This window comes from Protomyctophum bolini (genome assembly GCF_963924005.1).
Source record: "Protomyctophum bolini genome assembly, chromosome: 2".
Classification (NCBI taxonomy): domain Eukaryota; kingdom Metazoa; phylum Chordata; class Actinopteri; order Myctophiformes; family Myctophidae; genus Protomyctophum; species Protomyctophum bolini.
This window is the reverse complement of record NC_137863.1, coordinates 14,616,707-14,632,143: the sequence shown is the minus strand read 5'-3', so window position 1 is coordinate 14,632,143 and position 15,437 is coordinate 14,616,707. Positions and strand designations below refer to the sequence as shown.

At 41.4% G+C, this 15,437-nt stretch overlaps 1 protein-coding gene across 1 annotated transcript in view; it reads right to left on the bottom strand.

The window, feature by feature from the left end:
• nav1b (neuron navigator 1b) overlaps positions 1-14,751 on the bottom strand; it is a 77,083-nt gene extending 62,332 nt beyond the window's left edge. The window contains exons 1-3 of the mRNA XM_080793194.1: positions 14,637-14,751; positions 6,078-6,848; positions 5,164-5,249 (exon numbers count right to left, since the gene is read on the bottom strand). Coding sequence (XP_080649320.1) covers positions 5,164-5,249; positions 6,078-6,814 — 823 coding nt within the window. The 5' untranslated portion in view covers positions 6,815-6,848; positions 14,637-14,751. The remainder of the gene's footprint in view (positions 1-5,163; positions 5,250-6,077; positions 6,849-14,636) is intronic.
• Positions 14,752-15,437: the final 686 nt, after the last annotated feature.

Below are 15,437 nucleotides of genomic sequence, written 5' to 3'. Positions count from 1 at the left end.
TGATATAGTTGGTCACAGCATAAGGACAAGGACACGTGCATGTGTTCATAGCTGGGGTCAAATATGTGTAAAGAAGACATTAATAGTGTATCAAGCTTCTAAAAAGTCTTCACATCTATAATGAAATTATGGTGCTGGATGGAACGTGGCTACGCGAATAGCCAGAGGATCCAGGATAATATAAAAGACGGAATGGTAATGTGTTTTGTCTTTTTTATTTTTGTCTATTCCCATTGAATTAAATGTTCCAGAGAACTGTAGGAAAGTGCATCTTGTTCTTGTTTAGAGCCAAGGTGATTAAGTCATTGTCTTGTGCTAATGTTGGAACGGTGCTTTAAATTGAAGGACCATACGAGTGGCTGGCCTATTTAGACCTTAAACTATGATTTACGATATAATTACTGCATACCATTTTCTTCGTCATTTTATTTGGCACTTGGTCATCGCTCATCATACAGTGAAGGCATATCTGTACCTGTACGAGACTCAACTGGTAAAGGTCCGCAATTACAGTAATACCTTTTTCATAATCTCTTTACAATGTGTGTTACATTCTCCCATTCACACAGCAAAGGTGGAGGCAACCACCTCATTGGAAGGAGTCAGGGGCTCAGTGTCTTGCTCAAGTAGTAGTAGGCCTACAATTATATTTAGTATATGAAATCTAAAAAATAAAGTGGTCAAAATGGTCTTTGCTTACAGTATGTACGAAAATATTGATTTCGGTATGGTTGTTTAAAGTCTTTCCAAAGTAAGATATTACACCACAGATTATTAGTGACTTTTCCCCAGACCTTTTGAAGCTGCAGATGATGTCATGGAACTGGCCATAATTTAATTTCTAAATGGCAGATATTTCACCATACGAGTCAGTTGTAGTTGAAGCCAGACACATCTCAAATGTTTTATGGCCTCAAAATAACGTTTTTATTTCTCTCATGTCTGTCCTTTGAGGCCAAGTTGAAAGCTGATCCTCAAATGAAACCAATCAATCTCTCTGTCCTGCATCTGTCCACCCTGATCTGATGACCACTCAGTCGCCACGCACACCTCTCCCTGAGGCCGGCTCAAGCCCCTCGCAGTCATGAAGATAATTAAGAACCCACTTACAGGTTAACTATGTATATAGAAAATGTACAACTATTAATTTAGCCATTTGGATAATAATCCTATTATTGGGCTATTATGGATTTGTTATAGAGCTACTGTAGCATATGTTGATTATGTTATTGTTTGCTGATATTGATCAAGAATCAACTAGTTTTATTTGTTCAACGATCAGTAGTGAAATTTCTTTCTCACACCAGTATGATGACACCAGGGGCATGCACAGATAGACACTAGGTGGTGCTAGACTGTTAGTGCTAGTTTGTATTTTTGTAGTTTGTTCATTTTGTTTTATTTTTGTACAGTGTACAGTATGTGGCCCATCGATCAATTCTGGTTTAAAAGCATCCATTATATTATTTATGTCCCAAAGTCTATAAATCTCACACACTATTAAAGGCAGCCAGTGGTTCCATGCGCCGCACAAGGTGCTCTTTTTTCACTTGAGCACCTGCCCCTCAAAACGTCTGTGCACGCCACTGGATGACACCCATACAATTAACTAACTCAAAGTTCAGAATATCAAGTCATGTCCCTTTGATATGAAGGAATATCTTATAATGTATACATATATTACTCGTCTATTCTTCAGGTCTTTCTTATAATGATTTGTATCATTAGATCATTCTTTCCTTCATTTATTTGTTTAAATGATCTCAGCATAGACATGTGTTTCTCAGGCAGCCAGGCTCCCAGTAAATACAAATAACCTCAAACTTTCAGAATGTTAAAGGGACACTTCACAATATATAATATATGTTAATGACGTTTAGAAGATTTAGAACACTTTCCTGGTGTGTAATATCATGTGGTTTTAGATATTTTAGATTGTAGCAGTGTCCATGATGTCATGGACACTGGGCTCACTTACTCATAGACATATAAAGGTAGACGCCCTTTCCGGCTCTGGAGCGTATGTGCTCAAGGGAGGGCAAAACATTCCCGAGATTCCTTGCGAAGCACCGCGGAAGCATGAGTGTGCATCACAGAGCGCATGTTTCGGGTCTGAAGTCCCGGAAAAGTATGCTGTGATTGGCCAGTAATCACTTGAGTGACAGCGTGACGTAACGTGCCTTTCACACTTCACCTCCACCAGTGTAAATTGTTCCGCCCCTCCTTCAACACACATGGCTCCAACGAACAGCAGCGGCCAATGAGGCATCTATTTTTTTTTTTTATATCTATGCACTTACCTCCTGGACTACATGTTGTCTCAGTAAGACAGCCCTCCCCCAGTGCACCAAAGCATTATGGGAATTGTAGTCCAGGAAGGAAGTGAGCCCAGTGTCACTGCTAAAATGCTGCTAAAGTGTCCCTTTAACGTAACGTAAGAGTATCTTATATTCATGATTTTATTTGTATCATTAGCCTAGATATTTTTTATTTTTGTTTACCTTTACCTGCCCCTGGTAAATAAATTAAAATAAATTTTAATTCAGTTCCAGTTGTTTGCAGCTCATGAAAAAAATTGGTATGAATTCGCTAATTTCACGCATTTGTAACTGTAAAGAAAAGTGTTTGAGTGGTGGAATGTGAAAAACGGGGTGCATACTTTGTTTAGACTAGTCATTGGTTAGACATAAGATTGGTGAGGGGTGCGTTAAGACGACCGGATTAAGGTTGGTGAGGGGTGCGTTAACATGATTTTCTTTTGTTACTCTCCACACACAATAATGATAGATACAGTTATTGAAATTAACAATACTTTTTATATAGAAGTTACAGCAAGGATTGATTCTGATTAACTTGGTTCATGAATACAAAAAGCTATAGGCCTACACTGATTAGAGGCACTGTCAAAGCATTGAATGACCCAATTCAACCACATCAATCCTAGCAGCATCCCTATTCTGGACATGCCATAATAGGCAAGGCAACGCATCACAAAGGAGCGGGCGAAGTACAGACCCCTGGGTATTTCGGTCAACAAAATATAGGATTTATTGTAAGTGGATAATTATGTCTATTGGGTTAATTGGCTGAGATACAGAAGTCGTATTGAATGTACTCGCCCATTTAAAGATAGCCTAAATTAAATATTGACATGCCCGACTACTAGGGTGCCATGGTAAGCTGGAAGGCTTTTACTTAATGCATTTGACATTGACTTCTATAATGTAAACATTGTGAATAGAACAAAGGCATCACTCCGATTAGCAAGATGATTGAGATTCAAGTTCATCGAAATTTCAAATGAGTTCTGCATGTGTGTGTATGCAAACTATGCAAACTACCCAGCAGAAAATGTTGACATAATAAATCATTTGGTGTTCTAAGAAACAGTTGACAGAAATGTCATCACAAACGCATACTGAAGATACAAATATATGTGTAGGCCTACTGTGTTTACAGTATATTGTATACAATTCTGCCATAGGTGTTTAGTATCTGGTGACTGAGAAGGCCTTAGCATGATTCACATGATTTATTTTAATCTCCGGAAGGCGTAGATTTTGCATTCAACCTATGTGTGTGTCTGTATGTCCAGCCGCAGCTGATATCACAAACTACTAGGCCAAATGAAACAGCATGATATTTCTAGTGCATGCTGACAGCAGACCAAGAACCTAAATGGTTTAGGAAAGATGGAGAAAAGGCGGCGATCCAAGCACTCAAAAAAGTATAAAAATGAGGAGAATATAAAATGTAATTAATAATGTTAGAAGTTAGAACGCCATTTTATTTGACAACTACTGTATGTAATTAGTGTATTTATAATTGCAGAGCAATTGGTGGAATACACATCCTGCCAGGTTTGGGCCAGAAGAACAAACCAATCACAGACATGCACGAAGTGATGGTGTTGCTTCATGAACACAAATACAACTAAAGTGGAGTAAGGTTCCCAATTTGATCCCCGGCACCTCCTGACTTTAGTGATATTGAGTAAGACACTTTACAGGTTGGTGCCGTGAATGGATGCATCCACCGACGATGTGTGAATGGGTCAATGTGATTTAGCAAAACACAGGGCATGATGTTAAAGATCTAAAGTGCCTAGGGATCTTTAACATCATCTTCATCCTCTCTAGACAATGTAAAGCACTTTGGATAAAGGCACTGAATCAATGCACTTGTAAGACCACTCTTATCAGGATAGATGTCTTATCACAGGATGAAGGTGTTCACTCAGAATAATGTGGGCTGTATGGTTTATAAGAGAATTTCCACCTTCCCATAGACTGAAATGCAAATGTCTCCGACTGTTCCTATTGAAAATAATGACTACTCTTTCGCAGACACTTAGCTATTTTTCGTTTGCCATCTTGATCCAAAATTGACTTAAACAGGCTCTGCTCAGCACACAGAGAATAGTGTAGGATGTTCATTTCTTAAATGTATCATGCACACACCTGTATGGAAGCATTTTCATTTGTTATGTTATATATATTATATTCATTCATTTACAACGTTTTTTCTTTTAATTTGTCACCTGTATTGTTCGGTATAACAAACCGGGTGGTGTTGACAGTGCTCTTGACAGAGTCTTAAGGCTTGGGAGTAGTGTTTGTCTGCCAAAACTCCCACATGTGCATGAATAAATATTACAGCAGCCGTGGAATATATATATATATATATATATATATATATACTGTACCATTGAAAAATTGCTGGTGAAAGTCCTGATGTACTAAACAGGTGTTGTGAAATGACACTCTTGTTGTGAGTTGGCAGCAGCACCCGTGTGAACTACTGCCCCTCTAGATGGAGCCCAGAGGGATTTTCATTCAAAAATCTGATTAAAAAAGTCCTCTAACATAAGATATTCACAGCACAGAATACTTTTCAACTTTTCAATCACTGACTTACAGTAACCCATTAAGACCTGAGGCCGATTCTACAAATGCTTCAAAAATGCTCAAAAATAGCAGATATACAAGCTCACAGCGCAGCAGTGGCGGAACGAAGTGCATAATTTAGACATATTAAATAGTAAAACCCAAAGTAATTGAATTTTGTAATGCGCATAATAGTCATTTTTAAAATTAACATTGTTTCATTATTGAGTTTCTCCAACATCACACAGTAGGTGTTAATTGTTCTCTTCTCACTCACCCAGGTCATCGCAGCACACTTCCATGGAGTCGGAGGAACAGTCACTCAGATCATCGGGGGCGGTGTCCTCCTGAACCTGGAGCCTGCTATGGAAAACACAAAACCCCATCCTTTACAGCAGTGGTTCAGGGGTCCTTGAGGGAGTTCCAGGGGGTCCCCAGCCAAATGGAACCAAATGTGTTACGTCTCTCTCCCCCCCCCCCCCCCCCCATCGACTTCACATCTGTGTGCTGTGGGTGCTCTGTGCCCTTCAGAGGGACGCAAAGCAGCACCTCTCAACACACCTGTCTCCCAGTTACAACCTCCCCACCTGAGCGTCGTCTGCAATCAGCTGATGAGGCTACAAGCCCTGTCTGCAGCTCGGTGCCAGTTCGTCTCCAGTATACGGTTGGTAAAGTTAGACAGCCAGACTTAGGTCCTCAGTGTTTAGAGTTAGCCAGTTAAACGTTACTGTTCTTTGTTCTCACCTCTGTGGACCTGCCACTGACACAAGGCTGCATGCACACAGTAGTGCATGCACACAATATACAGAGAAATTAAAAGGTGGAATTCTTTCCCACTGCAAATGACCAACCTGACACAGAAATCACCATTCAAAAAGCTAATAAAGAAACACCTGGGGAAATATTTGTTGTAGGATGTACTAAGTAGATTGTTTTTAATGCATTTTAATTGGTCTTATATTTGTTCATAAAATTATTAGGTATATGGACTATAAAGTTTAATGTAGCCTACTTTTCCTTTTTTCTTTGTTTTTCAAATGTATGTATTGTTTTTATACTGTATGTGGATGTGTGAATGTGCAAAGATGTGAGAACCAAAAGATGTCCTTGAATAAGTTTTAAATTCTAAATGTAATATGCCCAAAGCACATTATCTTAGTATATCTTCAAAATGAGAAACACTGCCCTCACCTGAACCTGAATGGAGCAACAGTGGCCATGTTCACTCTGCCTGGCTCACTCCCTCTGCGCGGGGCATTCAGATACGGAGGATTACAAGTCCCCATTCCCTGGTCGAAGACATTTACAGTCTGTTTGTGGACAGTTGAAGGAAGCCCAGGTATCACGTTGCCATTTCCGCTTTTACTATGTGGGACTTTGCCCCTGTTATGGCTTAACAGAGCATCAACTGATGACAGCCTGTCATCCTCCTCATCAGCGTTGTCCACGCTCCTTTGACGATATTTCCCAAAGGTCCAGTTCTTGTTACCGTTTCTCCGCACCTGTACGTCTTGGAAGGCCGGTTGGGCCAGCGTGCCACTGCGGAGGTCCAGTGTGTCCTTGGAACGCGGGGCTTCTCTCTTGGTCACCTGAGGGCTGCTGTACGCCGAACACGTCCCATTAGCCCTCTCCAGTGTTGCAGGGGTTCTGGAAGTGCAGAGCCCTGTCCTCTGCTGCAACAGGTGGTTCTTCAGTGCCGCGCCTCTCAGGAGCTCGCTGGGAACTGACGACACAGATGATGAAGAAAAAGCAGGCCTCAATCTGGATCCGTGTTGAAGCTGTGCCGTGGGATTGGGGAGGCCGCTGTGTTTCTGCTTGGAGTCCATCTTGGCGAGGTGCATCATGCTTCGGGGCAGTGGTAGACTTGAACTGACCCCTGTGCTGGTCTGGGTCTGAGACATTGTCTTGATGTTCACGCCTCCACTCATGGTCAGCGATGATCATCAGCGATGAGAAGAGTGTCTGGAATTGGAAATTGGAGAGGAAAATCACATGGGGTGCAGACAGTGAAAGAAAAGAATCACACTCATCCTAAAGTTGTCACTTGCCACAAGACGCGGGTTGAGTAGCACTGCACTAGAGGAAAGGCCGTAAAGTCATAAAATCTGAAGATATTTAGGTTACGAGATATAGCGTGCAACTTTAAAATTATGGCCCAAGGGTGGCACTACAGAAATGGTCATGGGGTCGCTCAAATGTTCAGGGTTAATCCTCGAGGGAACATGAACACAATCAGTAAATTCCATGCAAATCCAGCCATACCAGTAGTTTTTGAGATATTGTATTTGGAACCAACGTTTTTGAAAGCCAGATGGAACACTGTCATCCTTATTAAGAGTGCCTGCCGCAGGCCAAATGTCATCCATCCACAGTTCCACACATTCACATGATGAAAATAAAAAATAAAAATCATGTCAATGCTCAGAACTGGATCAATGACCAATTTCGCAAAAGGAATTAAGGGACCGCACAAATGTCTTCCATATTTTAATCAAACATTCATGGACAAATCGACTGTCACCATGAATAATAAAGAGGTCAAGCTATAATTTTTCTTCTCCACCAACTGCATCTAATGGTTTAAGCCCGTCTGCAACGAGAACCCATCATCACACAGCGTCTTAAAACACACCATATGATCCAACCGTTCTGCCTAATGTATTCCTGGTTCTGTGTCCTCAACATTGGGTGTGAAGCATGCTGTGGAAGCTGGTGGCAGACTGACACCGTTTGCCACACGCAGCAGGACCACGGGTCCTTTCAGGCCGTGCCAGCACCGGCTGGCCCCGTGGCTGTCCACACAGAAGCCACTCCTCCTCCAGTGTAGTGGAGGGGATTGTCTGTTTTCACCTAATACAACCCCCCAGTTAACTGCAGTCACGTTCTGAGCTACTGTAGCTTTTTCTTTGTGGACACGTTTTATTGTTTGTCTAATGCCAAGAATAAATACCACAATCATTATGACATCTTCATAATTTTGTATATGTCTCTGAACACCATGTTTTGCCTCTGAAATGTATATTGTACAAAGTAAACCTTGTGTTCTTTCTTTATTACCGTTAACCCACAAACCCAGTGACCCCCTGAAAAACATCTGCCCCAGATGTCCTGTGCCCAGTCTGCCCACATACTGTAAGTTGTCTGTTGATGCTGAACATGCCAGGACCACCTGACCTGACATGTAAGTACATGCAGTGAGTGAGGTTTGCAATGAGCAGCTGCTGCAGAGCACACAAGCACCTCTCTGTCTGCCTTACATTTCTATCTCTGACAACATCTCTGTCTTTATACCCCGCTGCCTAGTGCCTATTGTCAGATTTGTGCTCTGAAAATTGCTGATTTACAAGCTCACAATGAATCATTTCCGTGGTGCGTTGTAGATTGGCTATTTTCTCTCTCCTTGTCACTCCGACTGCTTTCATCTGCGTTGAAATGTTTTCTTCCCTCTGTCAATCTCTCTACCACAGACGCATTAATCCAGCTACGTGCACGTGTGCCGGCACGCAAGCACACAAATGCATAATTGCAAACAGAAGTATAATCTCAACTATCCGAAAAAAGCATAAACTGCGGCACAGTTTAGCATAAAATTGTTTAATGCCTACCCAAATAGAATGCCAAGGAGATTAATTATATAGGATATGCAATGTACGAAATAAGTAAAATATAGTACTAATACTATAGATCAAAAATCACACTTTTATGAAGTGAGGGGTGCTCTTATCATCATACATCAGCCAATCAAATCATCACAATCCGTAGTACAAACACACACACACACACACACACACACACACACAACAGGAACAAATTCTCCTACCTGAATGACTGCATCTTCAGGATGAGAAAAAACACGGACGGGACTAAAGAGTCAGACTACAGTATTTGGTCTGTAATGTATGCTAACAGTACAGACCAGCCCAAACCAGCTACAGTATATGAGACTGTACAATGCAGCTTACAGTAATACAATTTAAGTCCTACATGCTGTCTGTAAGAGCGTGAGAGTCAGCAGATGCTGGATGGAAACATGCCAAAGAGAGAGCTGAATAAAGACAGATTCCAAAAAATCTGTTCCGTTCCCCCCACTCTCGCTGTCTCGCTGTCTCTCTCTCTCTCTCTCTCTCTCACACACACCTTTCGCTATCCCTTTCTTTCATGACCGTTTTCATAATCATTCTCAAATAATAATACACATGCACACTCAGCATACTGGACACGCACACACACACACACACACACACACACACACACACACACACACACACACACACACACACACACACACACACACACACACTTATGCTTAAAGATAAGTGCAAAAAGTGAGTACAAAAGCTCAAGAGCACACTCACATTCTCTCGTCAGGAATGCAGACATTAGTGATTTTGATCTTTCTCTGATGATGACATCATGCCAAGTTGTCCCTGGGGCCAGTGAGTGTGACTTTCAATCCCTTTCAACATGCCATCTTTTCAACTGTTCCATCATCAAACCTGCTAGCAAGACTAACTATCCTCACTCGCCTATAATCAGCCAGAGGGCTAAACCAAAGTTACTTATCACTTACTTGTGACGGACAACATGTCTGCCCTGGATCAGTTTACTCAAACGTACTCCTTGTAATCTCCAAACTCATATAACGTCTACAACTGAGCAGCAATACTGTACCATGCGTTGCAAATATATTCGTTTGTCTGAATTAATGTCCAAAATGATACAGGATACAGTAGTAATTAAGTCCTTTTTGGGTGGTGATGGTTACCTGAATATATCCTACAACATGAGTGAATATCCTACAACTGAGTGAATTTTTGCCTTGCATTTGATGTTCCAAATGGACCCTTACAGGTCTGTAACAGAGCTATACAAATGGAATTTGAATCGGTCCAAAAATGTGGTTCAAGTTGTACACTCTCAAAGTTATTGGAATCCTTGAAAGTACAAACTTTGAGAACCACTGTACTCCATCCATCCATCTTCAACCGTTTATCCGTAGTCGGGTTGCGGGGCCACAGCTCCACCAGAGAGCTCCAGATTTCCCTCTCCAGAGCAGCATTAGTAACTTCCTTACGGGGGATCCTGAGGCGTTCCAAGGCCAGTGAGTCAACGTGATTCCTCCAACTGCGCCTTGGTCTGCCCCGGGGTCTCCTCCCAGTGGGACATGCGTCAAGGACCTCCCTAGGGAGACGCCCGAGAGGCATCCTAACCAGATGCCCGAACCACCTAAGCTGGCTCCTTTCCAAGCGAAGAAGCAGCGACTCTACTCTGAGACTCTCGCGTGACTGAACTTCTCACCATATCTCTATGGGAGATGCCAGCCACCTGTCGAAGAAAACTCATTTCGGCCGCTTGTATTGCAACCTTATTCTTTCGGTCATGACCCACACTTCATGACCATAAGTGAGAGTAGGAACGAAGATTGCTCGGTAGACAGAGAGTTTCCCCTTCTGGCTCAGCTCTCTTTTCATCACAACAGGGTGGTACAGCGAGTGCAATATCGCCCCTGCTCCGATTCTCCGGCTGATCTCCTCTGTCCTCCCCTCACTCATGAACCACTGAACTATTTGATTCAATTCCTTTGTAGCACTGATATAATCTCAGTCTCATCCCATGCTCCATTTACGCCTTGTCTAACAACACAGTGAGATACATGTAGGCTATGTTGGTTTTCTCAATTACTATTATATTGTCTGGATTTATTACAGCCTTGATCCATTTCTTTATATTTAGCAACAAGTCCTAGATTCCTGATCTTATCTGTCATTTACTGTGCCCTAACTAGAGAGGATTTTTATCAAGGCGTCTGGGGTGCCAAATTGCAAATAGGTATAGGGTTTGGCTAGCCACAATATATGCATGTACATTGGCAAAACACACCGAAGATCAACAGTAAGACAAAGCATTGCACAGACAAATACCCTAACCCCCCCCTCCCACACACACACACACACACACACACACACACACACACACTGACTCTTCTTAAACTTAGCTCAAGGCAGAATGTTAGGAGACACCCGTTCAGGCATTATATCCATTTACTGTGACAGCTCAAAAAGCTGTACTTTGTTGTTTCATTGCCTCTAGCAGAGAGAGAGAGAGAGAGAGAGAGAGAGAGAGAGAGAGAGAGAGAGAGACATCACTGATTAGTGATTACATACTGCAAATTCCTAACTACTAGGGGAAATGGCTGAAAATCCCCTAGTAAAGAACAAAAAATGCTCATCTAAATTGGTTTCTGTCTTATCTATCTGCAGTTTTAACATTCAGCTCTTTCAGTTGATTTAGCTATTGAGAAGAATGTGAAGAATAAGCTTCAATGAAAATGGATCTGCAACAGTATTAGAAGAATAATATTGCAATATTTCCTCTCATAAAAATGGCCCAATAGCAACAACATTGCCTAATCTGGCTAATACACAGAGAAACACATGACAATTACGGTACAAGAGAAAACCTTTGTCAAAATGTCTGTACATTTTGTCTATGTATATTTGTATGTGCCTTTTATTTCATGTGGTGCAAGATTCTGGGGGGAGGGGAAAATTCTATGTAATATTTTCATGTGTGAAAAAGTAATAAAAAAAACTTTGATCAAAAAAGAAATGTCTGTACATTTGCCACAAGCTGTAACTACTTTTAATAACTTTTGTTATTTGAGTTGATTTACTGTGACGTACAAAAGGGCTATTTTAGTTCACAGGCAAAATGTTCAGGGTGCATACATATTACTTTACTTCACTTTACTTTCATAATCAGTAACAAAATTCAGTGGCATTCACGGTCAAGGCTAGAAATATTTTTTTGGCACTCAGTAGGCGTTCCCGCATAACTTCCTGGTTTGATGATGATGTCACACGCATACCCTCTATTTACAGTACAACTAAGTCAACAAGATATGACTTTTGGACGAAAAGGTATGGGCTGTACAGGGAGTGCAGTCTGTCGGATCGCCAGTTGTCCAGAAACAGCACAAAAGCCTCTCCCCAGGCTCCGGACAGGGCCCAAATCCAGATCACCCCTAGATCTCCATATATGGAGCTGGCCTGTTCTGACATCACAATGCAGTTCATACATCACAATGGCGCGCAACCTCGCCCTTTATTAGCCAATTGATCACACCTGATCACCCCCCAACGGGCACTGTTCTAGTCTATCTATATATAAATGCACCAACCACCAAGTCTCCATGTGTACGACAGGTCTGTAATCCATGTAACTCGCGAACCAAATTCAAATTCGACACACACGCGTTCCACACCACACCCCCACAGGGACGCGTTCCACACCCCCACAGGGAGGGTCGAGTCCGTGGGATAGGCTGGTTGTCCAGGACCAGCACGGGATCCGGATGATATGGAGCTGGCCTGTTCTGACATCTCAATGATTGTTTTGACATCGACTCCATATGTGGGCATGCCTGACAAAGAACTCCATATATGGGCATAAAAGGGACACAGACATAATAACTGCATGGGTGGGGCATGGATTTCCAACTTGCATCGTTCCAAGTAGGCCAGTGCCCAATGGGAAATGCTCTAGTACAATTAATTAAACAATTCATTCCAATCTAATTTAACATCTGCAGTTTCTAGTTTTAATATTATCTCTGACGGATACATTTTATGTGTCTTTAATGTCACATTCTAAGTATCCCTTCCCAATAAAACATGCTTCTTAATGATCAATCTATTTCCTTTTCAAAGGTGTCTGTAATTTGATTACTGGGAACTCAGTTACCATTCGATGTGATTACTGTAAATCTGGTCCTTATAATCTGTTGCCAGGTAACCTCAGCAGTAGGTCAAAGTACAATAGAAAGTGTCATGCCTTAAAGGTCAGTGTGATGTGGTCATGCTAAAGTGTATCAGTGTCGTGTCCAGTAATACTGTTTCTATTGGGTGCCTGGACAGACACCATGGAGAGAGCCCTTCTATTTCCCAGAACATATTTCTGCTAATGTCTGTAATGACATCAAAATAAAATGATGATGCCTAAGCTCTTTCTATACATCCGCCATAGATTATAATAACATTATAGCACTCCCCTTCAGGAATTTGTGTGTGCCTGTGTGTGTTTTTCTTTGTCTGCAAATGTTAGCACGTGTGCAGTGCCAGTGCATGGCTGCATGCAAGTAAGTAAACACTTTTTTCTGTCTCATAATGGCCAAGAAATAAGTCATCTTTCACAAATATTTCACCGTCACTGTTTTTAGTGACCTGTTTGAAAACAGATCTACTACAGAGCCCTGGCTGACTGTGGTCAACTAAGTATACAGTATAGGCTTTATATTGGTTATAAGGTATAAACATATTTATACCATATGCCTATGTTTCAGTGGTGACAAGTCATGTTAGTAGCCGTATTAATAAGTCTAAATTAGTGCCATTATAGTTTATCTCTTCTAGCCTCATATATACTCTCTAATATCTCACTGCAGAGCTGGCAGAATCATACCATAGAAGGAATATTCTGCTGTGAGATATCTTGGCATGATCGTACAAAACACCCAGGACCCCTGAAACCCAAATGACATAGTTATCTAAAATGAACTCAGTAGCTTATGCAGTTCACTGCACAGTGAGGCTTCAAAGTGTGGATGATTGTCCATAGTTTGCCATCAATACAGTAATTCAGTGTGACATTAGGGCAAAGAAAAGTGGAAACATGCATGGAGTTCCTCAGAGAAAAACACCCAGAGCTTCAGTAAAATGACAGCAAGGCTGCCCAAAATAGCAGAAGCTGTCGGCTCATGTATTGCATATCCAATAAAAACATGGCTTTTCACTTTATTTTTTGGTGCATAAAAGTCAGTGTGTAAAATCTCAGAGGAATTATATAGCTATCCCTGACTATGTACTCAGACATAAAAATGGATTCATGAATACGATATGGTATCTGTATAAAGTGAGTGATGACAGCCATAATCACAACCTTCAACCAAACCCGAGACTTTCACCATGTTATGATGCTGTGCTGTGAATAAACCACGGTTGCCGTGCTTGTGGAATGCTTCCATTATAGAGAATATCTCAGGATGCCAATAACATGGACTGAATAGTGTCATATCTTTAGGTGGAATTCTGTTCTTGAAGGACTTTATAACGCCACACAACACCAATATCCTATAGCATCCTTGTGTTACATTGCAAATGTTCACCAGTGAAAGTGTCCCAGAAAAACAAAATGATGCACCTCCATCTAGACCTGTTGCACTTAAGTCAGTTATAAGCTGTTCAACACCTGTAGTTCAGTAGATAACAAACATTTTGGGAAACATTGTGCAGGATGCTGGTGTGATTGGGCTTTGCAGCACAATATCACTCTCTCCCAAACCACTTTGGTTGCCCATCTGGGCCAACAGTATATAAGTTCTCCAGCATCTGGACAAGTTTACATTTTGAACCGGTTACTGTATCTAGATTACAAAAATATATATATATTGTCTATTATACACAGTAGCAAACTGAAGCCACCCTCTATACTAGTGAATTTGTAATAGCTAAAACTAAAAGTGATGTTGTAATCAATAAGGGCCTAAAAACAACAACAACAAAATAAAAAACAAACCCAGAGCTGTCTCTCCACATCACATGATAGAAACCATGAAGGATTATGTGTGGAAAATGTAATCATGCTCACCTCACAGCAACAGAGTAGTTTTACATCCCATAAAGAGAGTACAATATTTAAATAAAACCCCACATACAGTCAAAAAGTCATATATGAAAACATACTCACGCTCACCTCTGAAACTACGTTTTTTCTGTGACCCCGGATTTTCTCTGGTCAGTCAGTAGTGTATGATGACCTTCTAAGGCATACAATGTGGCGCAGTCTTTCCAAGACCAACATGTGTGTGCCATTCTAGGTTAGTCAAGGTAGAACATGACTACTACTGCCGAGGCATCTGTCTGTGTGTGGACTAGACATTCCAACCAAACGCCCACACTGGCAAGAACACGAACACACACACACACACACACACACACACACACACACACACACACGCACACACACACACACACACACACACACACACACACACACACACACACACTTTAGGAATACTCGGAGCAAGAGTGAAACGTGGCATTCACAGAAAGAAAGACGGATGCTGTACAAGCTGAACACATCTGCCATAATTTAAACCGTATGCTGCACTACTGTTGTAATTATCATAATAATAAGAGCATCACTTCTGATGTTGTGTGTAATTTTCATTCTGCTGTTGCTACTACTGTGCAATTTCACTGCAACACAATGTCATTACCCGAGCGATTGCAGTGTCATTTCACTGAGAAACTGTGACGAAAAGTTGGAAAGTTACTTAGCTGTTCTAAAAGGGACTTTATGAACAGCACAGCAGACCTCCAGAAGGCTGGTTTTTGCCACTGTAATAGATGTTGTCTTACCACGGGTTGCTATTCTGACTTCTTATCCCATAATCATATATGGCTTTGAAATTATTTGGAAAGTTCAAAAGTGCATCAAGTTGTGCATGTACGTGCATGCGTGTATGTGTATGTGTATGTGTGTGTGTGTCTG